This window comes from Sebastes umbrosus, chromosome 20 (assembly GCF_015220745.1).
Source record: "Sebastes umbrosus isolate fSebUmb1 chromosome 20, fSebUmb1.pri, whole genome shotgun sequence".
NCBI classification, from domain to species: domain Eukaryota; kingdom Metazoa; phylum Chordata; class Actinopteri; order Perciformes; family Sebastidae; genus Sebastes; species Sebastes umbrosus.
Window position 1 is genome coordinate 10531586 of NC_051288.1, and position 18234 is coordinate 10549819.

Genomic DNA, 18234 nt, shown 5'->3' on the forward strand with positions numbered 1-18234 from the left:
TTTTTTGTTTTTGTATATTTGTTTATATATATAAGTATGTAATAATAATATATATAGCCCATGAAATGAGGAATACTCCCATAACATTATCCATATTCAACATTCATTATTATTATTTATTCTCAGACGGATATTGCTGTTTATTGTGTGTAGAGAACTGAAACGGTGGAAATGGAAACAGACAGACAGGAGAACATATCAGCCTGCCGCGCCACTAAGTGAACCTTCGAATACCTTCAAATATTACTCACCGAAGCTTCGAAGCCCAAACAGTGGTATTCGGGACAGCCCTAATATCAGCAATGTTTAATTCACCCCTGTAAAAGATTCACCCTCTATTAAAGAATTATATCAGTCTTGCATATTAAATAATGTATTTCATGGTTTTGCAGTTTCCATTTCAATAATGTTATAAAAAAAAGTAATTTTTCAACACATCACACATATTAGAGTTCATTTACAAATAGAGGAAGTGTTTTGTTATCATCAGGATGAAATGATGTGCCGCCGCCCGGCACCAGAAGTCGACTTGGAGCTTCAACGTCTTCTCTTTTCACAGTTGAAGTCGGTCCGCTGATGCTCTGACAAAGCCAGAACAGTGTCCATTCATTTTGCTTTTTTCTTGGCCTATAATAAAAAAATAATATCAATCATTACCATGTATCACCACTACATAAAGACCAGCAGGAAGGATCACTGACTTTGTCACTTACTGCATTTGTAAAGCAGGTCTTCAGTGCTTCAAATTCTTTGGCGCACATATCCTTCCTCAGCTCCTGTCGGCCTGTCGTGGAAGCTGCCACACACTTCCCATACCCTGCTGCCTGAATCACACACAAGTTGACATTAGACACATGAAAAACAAAGTAAGTTATCTTTTTCACTGTCTGTCCAGGATAGTGGGTGACTTAGTGACTTACAAGAAAAATTCACATATAAAATGAAAAGTCTCCTCTCACTACATCTTTAGTTATATAGTACATAATGTGCAGTGGTGTAATACCACAGTGTAGAAGTACTCTGCTACAAGTAAATGTCATGCATTCAAAACTTACTTAAAGTTAAAGTAAAAAAGTATTAGTATCACAATATTCTTAAAGTACCAAAAGTAAAAGTACTCATCATGCAGAATGGCTCATTTCAGAATATAATATATTATATTATTGGATTATAATTATTGATGCATTCATGTGTTCATCACTTTAATGTTGTAGCTGGTAAAGGTGGAGCTCATTTTAATAATTGTATATACTGGGTAGCTTAATCTATAATAATATATCATCCATTTGTTGTTAATTATATTTTATATTAATAATATAAATCTGCAAAGTAACTAAAGTTATCAGATAAATGTAGTGTATGTACAATATTTCCTTCTGAAATGTAGTGGAGTACAGGAATAAAGTAGCATAAAATACCTCAAAATTGTACTTAAGTACAGTAAATGTACTTAGTTACATTGCACCACTGATAATGTGTGTATACTGCATGTAATGCATTTTTTCTTCATTGTTGTTATTACTCTGTTATATCTTATTTCACTATGTTATTATTTTACAAATGGTTATCCTATGCTAATTGATTATTTCATCTCATTTATACAATTTCTGTTTGTGTAGCACAGAGAGGTAACTAACTGCATTTCATTTTGCAATCCTGTATTTAGTAATGACAGTAAAGCTCAACATATTCACCCAAAGCTAAACCCTAACCTACATTATACAGCTACACCTAAATTAATAAACACTGAGTCAAATAATCAAAAAAATACAAGTAGTCAAAAAAGGTTTGGAAACCTGTGTTTGGTGGATTATTTCTCTGTTGTTACAATGCTAATTGTCATTGTATGTTACATTGTTGTCAAAATGCTCTGCCATTGGCAAAAAAAACTTAATTTACTACATAATCAGCTGTGCTGCTCATCCCACAAATGCATGATCCTTACAAGTTGGACATCATTGTGAAGGTAAATAAACAGGCTTTCCAACGATGTAACATACAATGCCAATTAGCATTGTAACAACAGAGAAATAATCCTCCAAACACAAGTCTCCAAACTTCTTTTTCCCCAGTTTACTATAGCCATACAAACAATTGGATCCAAAAGTCTTATATCCTTATAATTACATAACTGGCATGCTCTTGTAACCTGCACTATACAGTATGTTCTTTTTCAGTTATAATAATGTACAATCAGTCATATCATTTCAATTAACACATAAAGAAAAGTTAGCTTCACCAGAATGTAATATAAATACACTCTGCAGCATCACAGCAGCAGCAGCCTGTCAGCATGATGACGTAATGCTGTTACATGGGATGTGCTCTGTTGGGAACTAGTATAATATTCAGCTTGCTGGAATGAATCTTAATGCGTTCAAGATGTTCACAGTATTGCACACCACTATGTTCCCTTGCTAAGCTCAGACAACAGTGCTTACCTCTCCTGCACATTGGGCAAGAAGTTCAGGGAATAGTCTCATTTTCTCTCGACTGCGACTCCAGGGATTAGACCCAGACATGGCTGCTGCTCCGGCGTTAACACTGCTGCTTTACGGTTTTAAATCAACAGTTTCTTTAAAGGACTAAACAACTTATGAAGCATTTAAATGCGGCATCTCTGTAAAAGCATGGACGGAGCCATATTGTTGACCCTGTCATCAAGGAAACATCCCGCAAGGGTATCCGGGGATGTGATTCGCTCATAGCCCTGTCAATCAAAACGTCAGCTCTAAATTCCCTGAAGCTGATTCGCTGTTTTTCCCATCGTGGGCGTAAACCAGACAGCCAATAGGCTTTCAGATTTGCTCCTTGCTGTCCCGTGATTGGCTAGCTGTCACCTCTAGCCCCGCCCTCTCCTCGTACCCCTCAGAGGAAGATGAGTGACCCGCAGACAGGACTGCTACATCATGGCAACATTCATGGAGCGACTAGCTTTCCTTCAGAAAGTAAGTGATGTTTTACAGTCATTAACTAAGATAGATGTGATAACCAGTAACAGATGAAGCCTGATGAGTAGGACGTACGTTAACGTGTCTATATGAATCTGGTTAGTTGTTGTTAGCCACCACTAGCAGCTAGTAGCCTGCTAGTAGCCAGCCTGCTAGCCTGCTGTTTCTTCATACTAACAGTAGAAACAGACTTGGTGACTGTATTTCCTGTCGTTTTTCTGTTGACCTGCCAGCTTGCTTCTTTTTAGTAGACATACATACAGCACTGTTATAAGTTTGGGAACCAATTTTGACTCATTTAGGCAAACTGAAAACAATGCCTGACACCCTTTATAGCAGTTCCAATCACATTAGGACACTCAACCTCCTAGACTTCAACTTACAGTACACTCAAACTACCATCCTGACTTATTCACTTTGTTTTATTTTACCCACTTTATCTTATTTATATGTACAGTACACGAATGTGGGTATATCGATGTGTATATATGCAATATATACGTGTATGTATGGGCATGAACATGTGGGTATATGAGTGTGTGTATGCATATATACATGTATATTTGATTATCTCATAGAATTACTCTTACTATTTTCTATATTTATCAATATTAGCTTGCTGTCTGTCTGATATGATGCTCTGTTTATCTCCACATGGCACCCAGAATATATAGGGTTCTTGGGAATATGTTATGATTATGTATGTATGTACACATGGTTTTGTATGGATATGTACAGTATGTATGTGTATGTATGTATGTGTGTGTGTGTATATATATATATATACACACAATTTTTATTGTATATGTACACTTAAAAAAAGAAAAAAATGGAAACACTTTTAAGTACATCCTGTTCATTACATCATGCTACAAACATGTACATTCCTTGTTCATGTAAAGTGTCCACGTCTCCAAATTAAAATGAATTAAAAAAATAAATAAGTGTTTGTTTGGCCAAAGCTAAACTGGTACTCAGACCGTGGTGTCATGCCAAGTTTGTGTCCACGTCACTGTGTGTTTCACCGTTATTAAAACTGTATACATGTTTTTATGTTTCTGTTTGTGGACTGTGCAATTCTCATAGGGTACAACACAGTCCCTTATTAGTGTCAGCTTTGAATTTATATCATTTTATTTCCACGAACTGAAGGTCCCGACTCTGATGAAGGCTACAGCAGATGATGAAAACCCCTGTCCTGGCTACCTTTTCCAAGAGATTGGAAGTATCCTTTTGTCAGTTTTTGTTGTGCTTTAGCCAGCAGCTGCAACTTCTGAATATGTTATGCATATTATATGCAGCTCACATGACACATGCAAATAAATTGACTCAGCTGATAGCTGCATAATGGTTCATTTATACAAAAGGTGTGAAAAAAAAAGCTTGCATCAATTTAAAGGGACGTATCGTGCTCATCTTTAGGTTCATACTTGTATTCTGGGTTTCTACTAGAACATGTTTATATGCTTTAATGTTCAAACAACACATTATTTTTCTCATACTGTCTGTCTGAATATACCTGTATTCACTCTCTATCAGAAACGCTCCGTTTTTGCGCATTTCAACAGAATGGCAACGGAATTGCGTATAGCCACATAACCATTCATGAAATGTAATGAAATTACACACTTAAGGATCCTCCTATCCCCGAGAATATGCACAAACATTAATGGTTTGCAAGAGTGCCGTTTAACAATGCACGAGACGTGCAACAGAAGTAATCGTGGCCAGTAAGCCACGGACAGCACATTGCCCGTTGTAAATAAATAGTCAATTTTCCAATGATGTAATCCACCAAATCACACTTCAGGATATTCTCTTTTTCAATTATTAAATTCGGAGTGACAAAAAACTGATTTATTAAAAACGGCGTGTGCAAAAGTAGCCGACTAGGCTGCTGCAGAAGTAAAGAAGATATTGGCGAATTAATCGTATATCAGCTTTTTCCTGCTCCAAACTATTGTCATTATATCAGCCTTTCAAAATCCACCATCTGTCAACCTCTAATATAAACATGACAGCAGGAAAGTGTTCTTCACAGTAATGTTGTTATCTTCTGGTGTTCTAACCAGGGAAGAATCACTTTGCCCAAATCAGACATACTGAGTCTATTATGCAATGGTGGTAATATCCTTAACCATCATCACACTGTAGAAATCTCCCATGAGTCTTTGGGTTGTGGTCAGTGTTTGTTGGAGTACCTTCTGGAGAGGCTGCAGGTGGAGTCTTGTTTCGTCAAACTCAAGGTGAGAAACAGTGTTATTAATCAAGTTTCTGTCTGTAATATCAAACTGTGAAGTATCTTTCATCTATTGAAATGTTGGTGATTGTCTGTGAGTAACTCACGGTTCTGTGTTTTAGGTGCTGAAGATCTTTGTCCATCTCTGCGGTCATGGCTCAAACCATTTCCTCACGGAACTTAGGAGGAACTCCACCTTCATCCAGCAGGCATCAGGTTAGACATCGGTCACTTGTGCGCTTTTAACTCCATTTGACTTTCATCACTCTGTTGCCGCTTCGTCACCTGACTATTCACTCGGGTGTTTTACTTTTTAAGTTTACAGTGGCCCTCCTGATCCTATCCATGGCACAGCATTGTACCAGAAAGTGAGAAATACAGCACAGGTGAGCCTCAGGCTGCATTTTAACCATCGTGCTAATCATATATCTGTGACAGCTACACTCATTTTTTTTACTTCTTCTATTTGCAGGAAGTGGCCAGGTTGCTTTTCACAGATGCAATTTCCACCAAAGACGGCGTCTCCCTGCTCAACCTAGCCCCACCAACAATGGGTGAGTAATAAGTAATAAGTACTAGTAATATATATATATATATATACTCCAACACAACAAACTCTGCTCCACTGGCACTCACGTTTCCACCATGGATGTATTCCTCTATTCCACCGTTTTCTTCCAGTAACACGTCACCTCACCAGAGGAGAGACTTCTCTCCTTGTGAAGTCAGACATGTCTGACACTTAAAATAATCAGAGCCTGTCATGGGAAAAAAACAAGCACTTGTAGTGGACGTAATTGACGGTGCCAGCTTGCCCCAGTGGCACCATATTGCAGCCCGTGAGCAGCTGCTGTCTACAGCGTTCTCCCTCAATACTGGACCAGTTTCAGACATTGTTGTCGCTATTAGTCAGTTAGACACAAAAACATGAGAAAATAGGGTCCAGGTTGAAAAATACCAAAGTTACCCTTTAATTTAAGAAGTACCATACTCCGCACAATTCTTCTTTATTTATTCAGGATTTGTCTTTTAAAAAAAAACTATAAATAGCTTAAAGGCCCTGTACAACCACACATGTGTTTTCACTTATTCTGGCTAATTAGACCTCTGATCACATTGAAGTTTGGTTTGGCTAATATACTGGGTATAATGTGAGGTCCAGATACAGTCCAAAGAACAGGGCTAATCAAACTCAAGTGAAAACACCTGTACAGATGTACCAGGCGTGTGTGGGGCTGCCATTAAAGACTCAAGTTTTGCCAGATAGACTTCTTATTTGCTGTTTATCTAAATGACCATCTGAATGTTCTTAGTATTGCTTTTAACTGATAAAAGAGACAGGAGATTTGATGATATTGTCATATGTTATAATACTGTCCATCATCTGAAATATCAGAGAGGAGAGCATGAATGATTTAAATCAGTCGCATAATGTTCTTTGTATCGTGTGAACTGAAACAGAACAATAGGTCTCCTGTGTCTTTCTGTCCAGGTATGGGCTCAGCAACTTCCCACAGGTCAGGAATGCAGGGCTTTGGATACAGTCCAGGGAAGCAAGGGACAGGTGAGCGATATAGACCCCACACACACACACTGCACCCACACAGACACAAATCCAGTCCAGCTTATCTTCTGTGTAAATTTATGTGCCTTTTTTTTGTCCGTACCTGTGCCTCCCAGCAGGCAGTGACTCACTACTGGATAAGATCCAGAAAGCTGCAGAGGTAGTGGCCAGCGCTGTCCTTCCCCCAACAGAACACCAGGGCATTCGTCTCCATGACAACCATTACAGGGCCGTAGTTGTGCCGTCCGCGCCCATAGAGGTGGCCGTGCCCGCGTGCGCCTATAACCAGCCTGCTCGCACGCCAAAAGGTGAGACGTTGTTGGCGTGATGCAAATGTGGGCTCGAAGGCATCATTGATCTGAATCAACACTTATTCGAGTTCGATTTCTTCACCACAGCGTCGACCCAGCGGTGCCCAGGGCAGGTAGGAGGCGGCTGGGAAGAGACCGACAGCAGCAACAGCTCCTCTCACAACTCTTCTCAGGACATCGCGGCTAACAGCAGGGCCTCTGTGGACAGCAAGTCAGCTGGTACCGGGAGCCAATCGGGGGCCAGTAGAGAGAGCAGTGGGGACCTATCGGAACGGTGAGTTTAAACCAGCAATTCCCTGCCTAAATCACAATGTAGTCCCATTTGAGAGCTGGTAGATGAGTCTTTGAATGTCCAGCGTTAGAATAAGATAACACACAGACATATTCATTTGTCATTTGTGCCTCACACACTGTCTGGTCTCCAGGGTGGAAGCCATGCAGTTGGGGGACTGCGGCCAGGAGATGGCGCTAATCAGCAGACTGACTGAGGGATCCAGAGTTTTCCTGTCCAGAGAGGAGAGCCAGCACTTCATCAAAGAGTCAGTGCATTTAAAATCACGCCGAGAATACTGCTGATTCTCCCTTTTATGAACTGTATTTATTTATCTACTTTGTTGTAAATGGTAAATGATTTCTGTCTAATCCTGTCAGGTGCTCCATTCTCAACTGCGAGGTCGTGGTGGAGTTGCTCGCTAGCAAGCTTCAAGATCCCTCAAACACTGTTAAGATGGTAATAAATGGTTCACTGAAGATCCAGGTTTTTTTCTTAATTACAGTGTGCAATTTCTAATATACATATCTTCCTTCAATCCTGCAGCGGGCACTGTGTGCTCAATCATGCCTCATGACCTCTGACCTCCTCTCTCTGGAGCAAATGTTCGGAGCTACGCAACGGAGGCTCCGCCAGCTGAGCGAGGGGGCTCCGGGACCCGTGGCCAACAAAGCCACCAAGGTAATGAGAGACATAAAGGAGAAAGCTACACATGGTGAAGGACTGATAGGACAGAAAATGAGGGTGTATTTTATTTTGTTTCTTATCTCCTCTTACCAGATCCTGCGACAGTTTGAGGCTCTGACGGGTGGATCTGCACACGCTCCGAGGCAGGATGCAGCAAACAGCGGCCATCAGGCGACAACTAATCAGCTTCCCACATCCAGATACTCAGACACTTTGCTACCAACCCTCTCTGCGGACAACCTCGACCATTATCAGCCCGACATCTCACTCACAGGTGTCACCCGACCACCATCTTCCCCCTCCTCCAGTCCGGCCGTCTTGGCCCAGAGAGACTCCTCAGGGGAGCTGATGAATAACGTTGACGAGGAGAAACTTTCTCCCGTTCTGCACGAGTTAGTGCAAAACCAGGCGGAGCCAGTCAGGACTGCTGAGGCTAAACCGGTTGCTGAAGAATCAGACGGGAGCTCTTCACCTCCAGCTGAGCAGCCCCGTCTCAGCAGACTGTCCCTGTTCAGCGGCATGGAGCTGGTGACTAAAGGGAGGCCCCTGTGTAAAAGAGAGACGCCCCAGACGGAGACGACGGGCGACACCTCAAGGGAGAACCTAACTGCGCATAACAGTATCGGCGTCAGTAAAACCAGTTACAACGACGCTCCTTTAATTTGCAATTCAGTAGCATCCGACAGCAGCCAACCAGTATCGGCCTTCTCGTTTCTCAACTTTTGACCAACATTTTACAGCTGGAACTGTCCACGGTTAAAAACCAATGATGTCATCATGTTAGAAAATCTATTTAATTTTATAAACCAAGATCAGATCTGTAAGCTTATAATATATATATATAGAAAGCAGATTCACGTTATGTTCGGTTCTTATCTGTATGGTGCCTCCTTGGAAATTGTATTTAAGCAGCAGATTGGGCTAAGAGACAGAGATTTAGGACACATAAACACAGCTGGCATGAGAGAAAAAACCCTCAACGGTCATACGTGAGGACTAGTCTGTAAGCTATGTTTTTGGCTGAAGTCTAATTTCTCTAAAGTATTAAACAAGAATGCTTGAATTACAGGTTATTATCGCCAGTTGCTTTATCTCAGGATTCCTTTTAGCAAACTGAAACAACTCTGACGCCTCTGCAGCACGCCCTAAACCTCTGAGGGAGAATCCCTCTATTTGTAATTTGCACTACAGTTGCTTTTCTTATCGACTCATAAACCTACAAATGTCTTCCGTATTTTTTGGTACTAAACTATTATGTCATCGTGTAAATGTTACGAGTGTTAGTTTACATATTATTCATTATGTCTACCCCCTGTATTGATTAAAACATACCTGTGAGAGTGGTTGTAGAGTGCATGATTAGTTTGGAGAGCTAATTCCTTATTGAGATACTCTTGTGTGGATTTGTGCCATCAGCATAATGCAAAAATATCAGCAAATTCATGAACGGTTGTTTGTGTAACCAAATAAAAGGCAGATTACCTTCACACTATCTCACCACTGTTGTTCCAGTTACATACTGTACTGTGAGGGCTGTGGAATGTGGTACACGCACTACATGCCAAAATGGTAATCCAACCTACCGATACGTACAATGAACGCTACTGATGTATTTTGTTTCAGCGAACAGAAGCTATTGCTGTTGCACATGCTGAAGAACAATAAAACCTGCTGTGTTTTTTTGTTACAGCACTAACTACTACACAAATGAGTCTTGTTCTACTGTATTTAAACGGTATCAGTGACATGATGCAGACATCGCTTTCAGCAACGCTTTATTTCAATGTCAAATGATTTGGAAAATTACATAAAATATGAATCACTTTCACACCTCCACCATCATTTTATTTGCAACACAGTGTACTGGTCATATTAAACCATACATGATCAAGTATGGCTGACAGGCGTATGACGCATACACACACGCACGCATGATGTGTATAATGTTAAAGTAAACACATGGTTACAAACTGATTTGGAGAGCTTCGTCTTGAGGCTGTTTTTCGTGAGACGGACTGTGCTGAGCGTTACGTTGCCTGAGCCGCAGACTCCAGTGGCTGCTCTCACAGCTCTATAATTAGCCAGGGTCTAATCTGAGGTTGGATTTTGGTGGTGCGGCTCATGAAGAATAATGTTCCATTACCTTGAACCCACTGACCTGCCACACTGAAACATTACAGATTAATTTAGAAAGTGAAAGTAACTGCAAAATACAGTAGAATTTGTCACTTTGGTTAGAGAAAACAAAGATGGTCTAAACTGTTAATTTACTTGTTTTAATAATGCTCCTTGGGCGTGAATCCACTGGCTTCCATGAACTTCCTTTGTGAGTATGATCACAACAGCAACTCCCATTTTATGTATACAAACGTGCGGCTGACTTCCCTCCAGTCGAGAGTAAACAGAACGAGGAGTTATTGAGTAAAGTGCTTAGCTTTATTTCGTTTTGCGAGCACTTTGGATCATCACACGTTTCTCGTGATTAGCACCAATGAAAATGTCCACGCATCAACGCACGCATGTTAAGAGAATGATACCTCTTTATAAAGTGCACAGGGTGCGTACACACACACACGCACAAACACACATACACATCAATACTGCACAGGAAACCACAGTGGCTGGGCCATGGAAAAGGCGGATGTGCTTATGGTCTTGACAAATGGTACATGGTGAGGTGGGGATGAGCCTTTGTGCCCAAAATCTGTAAACCTCCCCACACGTCATCCCCCTCTCCCCCCTGACCCGAGTGTGTCGCTTGAGGCTGTCAAGGAGGAGCCGCCGCCGCCGCCGCCGCCGCCGCCAGTAGCGTCGGCGCTGATGGGCGAGGGGCAAAAAGGTCAGGAGAGGGATCGGAGGTCACGGTCATGTCGAGCCCGGACGCCCTCTGGTCTGCAGACTGCTAAAGTGCGCCTCCCTCAGGACTCTGTTGATGCAGTCGTAAGAGGCACTGCTGCCGTCGCCATGGAAACCATGCTGCAAGGAGCTACCAGAGTCTTCAGGCTTTGGGCTGAGGGAGTACTGGGTGATGCGGTTGTTCTGGCTGTGTATGCACGGCCTGGTGGTGGCCACTATTGCTCTCTCCGGACTACTGATCCCGTTACTGCTGTCGCTGCTGGAAGACTGCAAAAAAACAGAACAGAGACGGGTTCTGAATTGTAGCTTCATTGATGGATGCATGCATGGATGCAGATGCTGTAAATAAAACATTCTGTGCTTTTTTCCTGACAAGTGGTGCATTGCATATACGATGTGCAGAGTCACGTGTATTTATACACATGAGTCCAGGCTGCATTCTCTACCTACAAATGTCAACGGGCTTTACATTAGATAGAGAATAAATGACCTTGGAGGATTTATCCTCTCCCCCATCACAAAATCAGCTGGATAAACCTATGTTTGTGTGATGTGGTCTAAAGATGAAGATCAATTCAGTCTCACCTCTGAATCCAAATCTGACACAAGCAGGCTGGGACCCCCTCCTGACCTCTTGGCCTGAGCACTCAGCTGTTGGTCCTCCTCACTGTCACAGCTATGGTGTCGTTTCCTGTGCGAAAAAAACAGAGATAGAAAGAACAGAGAGTGGTGTGTGTGTGTTTGTGTTTGTGAGTGCAGAGGACAGTAGTGAGTGAACATAAAAGTGAAGGGGGGTGTGTGTGTGACAGAAACGATGCAGGCAGGCAGGCAGGCAGGCAGGGGGGAGAGATTGGGCGGAGAAAGAAGAGTATCAGAAAGAGAGAGAACATGAAGAGGAACCAAAAATAGAAACCCACACTCAGGCAGTTACATGATCAGACATGTGGCGCTCCCATTAAGAGAACACATTGATTAACATACCTTTTCACTAGGGGGTCTATATAGAGATTATTACACATAACAGTGTGGATATCTGTGCTTTTTAAAAAGTACATATTGGAGGGGATCTACTCCCAGCACCACAAACAATTTTGAGAATGTGCATGTTTTCCTCTCCTTGATATCTGTGCATTTACCATGATCTTGGCTTTTGATTACTGTAATAAGTGATGCATTAATGGTGCATTATTGTACATATTGTACCTAATGATGAGGCTCATCATATGAATGACAAAGATGTGTAAAAAATGGTTCTAGTTACCTGCTGTCAGTCAGCATTTCTGCAGTCTTGATGGGTTTTTTTTGGCAAAGAGAAAGGCTGACACTCCTTGTGAGCCGGATTTTCTTATTTATTTTAAAGCTTGTGGCTTTACAGCTCCACGACCATTTCGTAGAAACTCAGTATGTCAATCTCCCTCTCATCTCCTCTCCTCTAGGATGTGTGAGTGAGTGAGTAATCTCCAGACGGATGAAGCTGCAGGTCGCACAAACCTTCAGCTGTGTGAGGGTTAGTTCAGACACTGTCACTGATCCAAGCCCCTGTAAAACGCCCTGTACTACGCCTCTGTGCTGCTGGGCGTCTGAAAGCTAAACCAGCTATCTACTATGTGTTCTCGTTTACGCAGTGAAATCTCGAGAAACTCCAGGCATGACAGCTCAAAGAGGTGTAGCCTGCTAGCTGCTAGCGTGTGAGCTAGCTCCTTTAAGCTAGCTGCTGCATTAACGTTGAGCTAACTAGAAGTTCTTCCGCTTTCGTATTCAGTCCAGTTAATCGTCGTGAACTGTTGCCTGTACTTCACTGAAACTCCGACGCAAGATACTAGATAAGTAGAGTTGTATTTTAACTCAGTTTTGGTGTAGTCTTGGAGGAGGATAAGCGGTGCTCTGAGGTCGTTATGTGTCTCATAGCAGCGAGCAGAGAAGACGAGCTGCTGGAGTCGAGCTCAAAGTGAAGCTGAAGCTCCGCCCCTCTGTTGACATGACGTCATCAGGGTAGAGGAGATGACGGTGGCAACATGGTGAGTGTCTAGAATGGAGCTTTATTATTATTTTTTTTCCACGAATAAGTTAACTAATTTGTCATAAAAGAAGACAGGCTTTTGTGTTGTCGAACAGTTGTGAAGCTTATATATACTTTTCATATTCATGTATGTGGATTTTTCACTTTGACATTAACATTTCCTTGTTGGATATATTTTGTCTGTATCTACTTTTAATATTTTACATACCATCCTTATTCTGTATCTTATACACTTTTATATATTTCCATCCAATATTTGGTGTATAAATTGTCTAATATTTTCTGTAACATATTGTAAAAAAGGCCATGCCTACTCCTACTAACTCCTGTTCTTAAATGAATGAATGAATGAAAGACTTTATTTCGAACATATAATAAATAAAAACAGATACAAAATAATAACAAACAAAACAAGAGTTATAGTGTCCGAAAAGGAGTAGGTAGAAGAAAAACTTATATTACCCTACCCCTTTCTCACTTCTCCTCTATTAACTCATATATCATAGAATGATAATATAATATAATATAAAAACTATCCCAGATTTATTTACATCCCAGGTTGAATATATGAACAGCATCCCAAGTTTATTTACAACCCACAAATACATCCGGAGTTAAAAAGTATATAACCAACCTTTAACACAACTCTTCTTCAACCATATACCTCCCAAAAATATCTTTCTTGTATAGCTTTTTAAATTGATTTATATTTGTGCTCCCCTTCAACCCATCACCTAACCCATTCCACAAATCCACCCCACAAACTGAAATACACATACTCTTCTTTTTTGTACGAACACAATGCTTTTTAAAGTTAAATTTTCCTCTTAAATTATAACCCAGATGTGCTACAGGTCGCTATCATGCGCTGTTCATGTGCCACCAGTGTGCATGTCTCCTCCCCCAATCACCTGTGCCCGATCATGCGCTGTGCATGTGCCACCAGTGTGCATGTCTCCTCCCCCAATCACCTGTGCCCGATCATGCGCTGTGCATGTGCCACCAGTGTGCCTGCACTGAACAGGCTCCCCAATACAGCACTGAGAGTGAAACACAATTGAGGAGAGGACGGCTGGACTTTGGACATTTCTTTCTGTGTGCGTCCATGCAAATGTGAGTTTGTTATGTTTAATGTATATATATTAGACTAGCATTAATAATTAGTAACTCTGTATGTAAGCCTTTTTCTATTTAGATGCCTGTATTATTTTAGGCTCACTTTTGTTGCTAATGTTTATTCACTATTAGTTCTAATCACTCTACTGTTGTGTTTTGTTGCTACAGAACCACACAAACTATTATTTGTTGCTTTATCTGCTGAGATAAACAGCCGTAAACATACACTTGGACTCCGCATCTTATTCTTCTACAATCACGCCTGAGCATGAAATAGTGTCCTGACCCGACACCCTGAAGCGTTTGCTGCCACACCTACTGATTTATAAGAACACACACATTCTCTCATACACATATTATACACTTTTCTAGCAGGCTACTATTTGGCTGCTACAAAAGGTGCACATGACTGAGCATAGATCAGATGTTCATTATCACACCATTTTTGTCATAAGCATCCATGTGTAGCCCTAATAAAGGGATCAGAAAATGATCTCTTTGTGATAGCAAAGCCATGTTGCAAATGTCACCTTGACTTCATCTATTACCATGTTAAAGCTGCAGTGGGTAAAAATGGAGCAAATATGATTTAAAAAAAAGTTATTTTTATAAAACGGTCACAGTAGTGCATGAGACAGGTAATCTAAAAAAAACAACATGTGCCTCTGTGTCCTCCGGTGCACCTAATGGCATCTGCAAGATTTCACAGACCGTAGAAAAACGACCAATCAGAGCCGAGCTGGAGCCTTGCCGTCTCTGAGCAGCTGTCAATCACTCGCGAACTCTGAGCAAACGGTCAATCTAGACAGCGCTGATCAAATATGAATCAATATTCTGTTACTGTAATGCACCCATGTTGCGATCAGTTAAGGAAATACCAAGCATCGCCCACCAGCCGGAGCACAACCAATAGGAACGCTCTCTCTCTGAAATGACCTGTGATTGGCCAAAGTCTTCTGTCACGGGCTAGATATTTTAAAGCCTGAAAACAGAGCCATGAGGAGGAGCAGAAGTCTAGTTTTCTCTCAGAACATTTGAATTACAATATGCTTTAAGGTTATTATGGAATTTCTTGCCCAATGATGCCAAATGTGTTCTGCCTAATGAAGTTTTAATGCTGTATACCTCTCCTGCAGATGAAGGTGATCCAGCACTCTGCGGAGACACTGCAAACAGCTTTGGTTTCCAATCGTCAGGACTTGACTGAACTTTACAGCAAGTACACAAAAGAGGAAAGGCATTTTTTGGAGGAGGGAATCCACCCTGGGCAGCCGGGTTCCCTTTTCCAACCCATCACAGTGCACTCCGACTCAGACTGGATCTCCGCTCACCCTGAGAAGCCTCAAGACTTTGAGAGCTTCTACAGAAAAACGTCCCGCAAGACCCCCAATGCAAGCCACAATACTATTTATATTCAAACCATAGGTGAGTATGTTTGTGTCTAGTGGGGTGTGTTTGTGAAAACAATGGCCATTTTTGAGGAAAGGACATGTAAGCATGTGCATTTTTGCTATTTCTCAATACCAGTACAATGTCACCATGTCACCGAATGACCATCAAGACATGCAAGAAACTACATTCAAACTTAATTATGGGCTATAGATGGATGAGGTATCTATAATATATTAGACAGAGGGTTTTGTGCAGGGAAACCTTAATTCTACACAATGTTTCATGTAGGTTCCTTTGGAGAGGCGGGGGCCCAGGCAGACCAGTATGTGGAGTGGCTCAGAGAATACTGCCAGACCTTCTTCTGTGGGCTTTCTGTCAAGTTGCTACCGGCAGTTACTGTGGCTGAAACAGGATGCTCTTTCAGGGTTAACTTTAACTCGCACAACCTTCAGATCCTCACTGGTAAGTTAAGGAGTCCATCACTCTTACTTAATGCTTTATTCTATCATATCTATTGTTTGTTTTTTTGGCTACACTCAATGTAGAAATGCAAGAGGGGGTAAAATGCAGTGATCTCCAACTGGACTGTGCTTTGTTATTATTGTTTTCTCATGAAATGTAGGTGACCTGCTACAATTCCTGTCGAATAGGAAACCAAAAGATGCTTTTTGTATCGTTGGAATCACAATGATTGACCTCTACCCCGAAGATTCCTGGAACTTTGTCTTTGGAGAGGCTTCGCTCAGTATGGGTGAGATTTTACCTCAAAGCCTTTACTAAGAGATTCAGTTCAAAGGTTACATGGTGGAGAGGAGGTTGTTTTGCTCAGGCTCTATCTGTTTGGCAACGCCTGGAAGCTGCTTGACATCCTCCTGGATCCATCTGTTCACATTATATGTATCAAATTTTGTCATATGGATTGCAAATTTCTGATTTGTGATAATGGGCTATACAATTAAAATTGACTTGACTTAAGAAAGTATAACTTTCTCTGTGATTATTAATGATGGAGGCTACCACACTGCTCTTCAACATACTGTAAATCTGCTGTTAAAATACCCTGATATTTCCAGGACAATATCAAAGAAGAGCGCTTCATAGTTGAGGAACATTTTGTACAAAGTGAATCATACACATAATCATTATCTGTAATGATGTAATGTGGCTGAGCTGCCACTAGATGGTGCTAAAGTGAAATACATACAATCCAGGAGCTGGCCTGTATCCTCACTGTTTCTCATCTGTGCCTGCAGGAATGGGTGTTTTCAGCTTTGCCAGATATGATGACAACTTCTACAGCCGAAGTTATGCCGGTGAGCTTCAGCTAAAGCCGGGAGACTACTCTGTGTTTGATGGATATTACACTCCCCCCATCACCAGCACCCTGCTGCTTCGATCATGCAAGGTTTCTAACAAACACCACTCACTCAATTTTGGTACTATGAACCTTTGAGTGGTCTTGCCAAAGGTTCCTCCATCCTGTTCCTTTTATCAATACTGCTGATAAAAACACTCAATACTGCTGGTTGTTTGCGTTCTTGTCAGAAAGCCCTAATGTAAAATATTTCTTTACAGACAATGACCCATGAGATTGGCCATATGTTTGGAATCAAGCATTGCCAGTGGTTGAGCTGTGTCATGCAGGGCTCCAACCACCTGGAGGAGTCAGATCGTAGACCGCTGGATTTCTGTCCCGTCTGTCTTCGCAAGCTACAGGTCGCTATCGGCTTCAAAATAGCTGAAAGATACAAGGTGAAAATAGAAAACAGATTGTCATGATACACCCAAATTCATCATTTGAATTTCTTTACACAGTAGACAGTAACATGCAGTTTAGTGCTGCTTTGGTGTTAAAAAGAGAGCAGCATCAGTACGTCCTAGTTAAGACAAAAGCACCATCATGACATTCATTCACAATGACAGGCTGAATTTGAACCATAATTATGTATATTTCAGTTCCAGTAGGTGCGTTTTTCTTGGAATTTCTTTTGTTTAGCACATTAGCGGTACCTATTACTATGACAACTTCATTACACTGAAGTCATTTGTTGCAATGTATGCTGTAGTTTACCAAGTAGCTTCTGAATCACAAGATGTTAGTCAAATCTAAGCCAATCATGTCAGAATCAGCTACACACATAGGAAATACTTAAAGGTAGATTACACCACGTTAGCAGGAACTGCTCTTGAATATAACAAAGAAAGACTTAAGAATCGGAGCAATTTTAAGACATTTCTCTCCCGCGTCATTTCCAAAAGATCAGATGCATTTATGATCTTTTTTTGTACTTCCTTTTGAGTGAATGTTTAACTGTAATCGACAGGCCTTACTGCACTGGATGGAGGGGGATCAGAGTCACACATCCAGACCAGAGGAGGCCTCTGCCTTTCAGTCTGTGCTCCACTTTCCCAAACCCACTGAAGCCTTTCAGACATCCAGACTGTGGCTCCGCAGGTGCCTCGACATACTGGAGGAAAAAAGATGAACTATAGTGCTTGTTCATAAATCTGGATAAGATCACAGCTCTGGCTTATTCATGGATATCATTTTAAAATATGTGCTTAATATTTCTGCTGCTGTATGATTGCAAAACAGAATCTTAGAGGTGCTATTTATAACACTGATAACATTCAGCCGCTAGATGTCGCATTCTCACTACCCCATTCCATTGCATTTACTTCACAACAAGTCGTTACCAGCCACTTACCGTCAATCTCAGCCTTTATCTGTTTTTTCCACACTAGCTGATGGCACAGATATACTACGTGATACCAACGTTGTTATACAATTGTCTCACAAGCCTTTTTAGAAGTGAGACAGAGATAA

General features: G+C 41.3%; 4 protein-coding genes across 6 annotated transcripts; 2 read left to right on the forward strand and 2 right to left on the reverse strand.

The window, feature by feature from the left end:
- Positions 1-91: 91 nt before the first annotated feature.
- Positions 92-2675, reverse strand: ndufaf8 (NADH:ubiquinone oxidoreductase complex assembly factor 8). Its single transcript, XM_037755031.1, has 3 exons — positions 2442-2675; positions 714-824; positions 92-627 (listed from the first exon to the last, which is right to left on the reverse strand). The coding sequence occupies exons 1-3, from the start codon at positions 2520-2522 to the stop codon at positions 607-609; spliced, it is 213 nt and encodes a 70-aa protein (XP_037610959.1). The 5' UTR covers positions 2523-2675; the 3' UTR covers positions 92-606.
- Positions 2676-2821: 146 nt separating this feature from the next.
- tepsin (TEPSIN adaptor related protein complex 4 accessory protein) lies at positions 2822-9715 on the forward strand. 2 transcript variants are annotated; one of them, XM_037755016.1, is made up of 13 exons: positions 2822-2948; positions 4104-4176; positions 5106-5197; positions 5313-5406; positions 5509-5576; positions 5663-5744; positions 6683-6754; positions 6874-7062; positions 7153-7339; positions 7491-7604; positions 7717-7795; positions 7883-8017; positions 8117-9715. In XM_037755016.1, the coding sequence occupies exons 1-13, from the start codon at positions 2910-2912 to the stop codon at positions 8747-8749; spliced, it is 1857 nt and encodes a 618-aa protein (XP_037610944.1). In that variant the 5' UTR covers positions 2822-2909; the 3' UTR covers positions 8750-9715. The 2 variants fall into 2 exon arrangements, with proteins under 2 accessions (XP_037610944.1, XP_037610942.1); XM_037755014.1 differs by having other exon boundaries at positions 2823-2948; positions 6871-7062.
- A 131-nt stretch (positions 9716-9846) lies between these two features.
- On the reverse strand, positions 9847-12799 carry si:dkey-21c1.1 (protein FAM104A-like). The gene is made up of 3 exons (XM_037755030.1): positions 12141-12799; positions 11465-11570; positions 9847-11146 (listed from the first exon to the last, which is right to left on the reverse strand). Exons 1-3 carry the CDS (start codon positions 12155-12157, stop codon positions 10889-10891), a joined length of 381 nt encoding a protein of 126 aa, XP_037610958.1. The 5' UTR covers positions 12158-12799; the 3' UTR covers positions 9847-10888.
- Positions 12774-18234, forward strand: LOC119479438 (archaemetzincin-2). Of its 2 annotated transcripts, none has more exons than XM_037755027.1 (7): positions 12774-12897; positions 15152-15440; positions 15696-15869; positions 16030-16158; positions 16661-16812; positions 16983-17159; positions 17732-18234. In XM_037755027.1, the coding sequence occupies exons 1-7, from the start codon at positions 12895-12897 to the stop codon at positions 17891-17893; spliced, it is 1086 nt and encodes a 361-aa protein (XP_037610955.1). In that variant the 5' UTR covers positions 12774-12894; the 3' UTR covers positions 17894-18234. The 2 variants fall into 2 exon arrangements, with proteins under 2 accessions (XP_037610955.1, XP_037610956.1); XM_037755028.1 differs by lacking the exon at positions 12774-12897 and adding an exon at positions 13791-14012.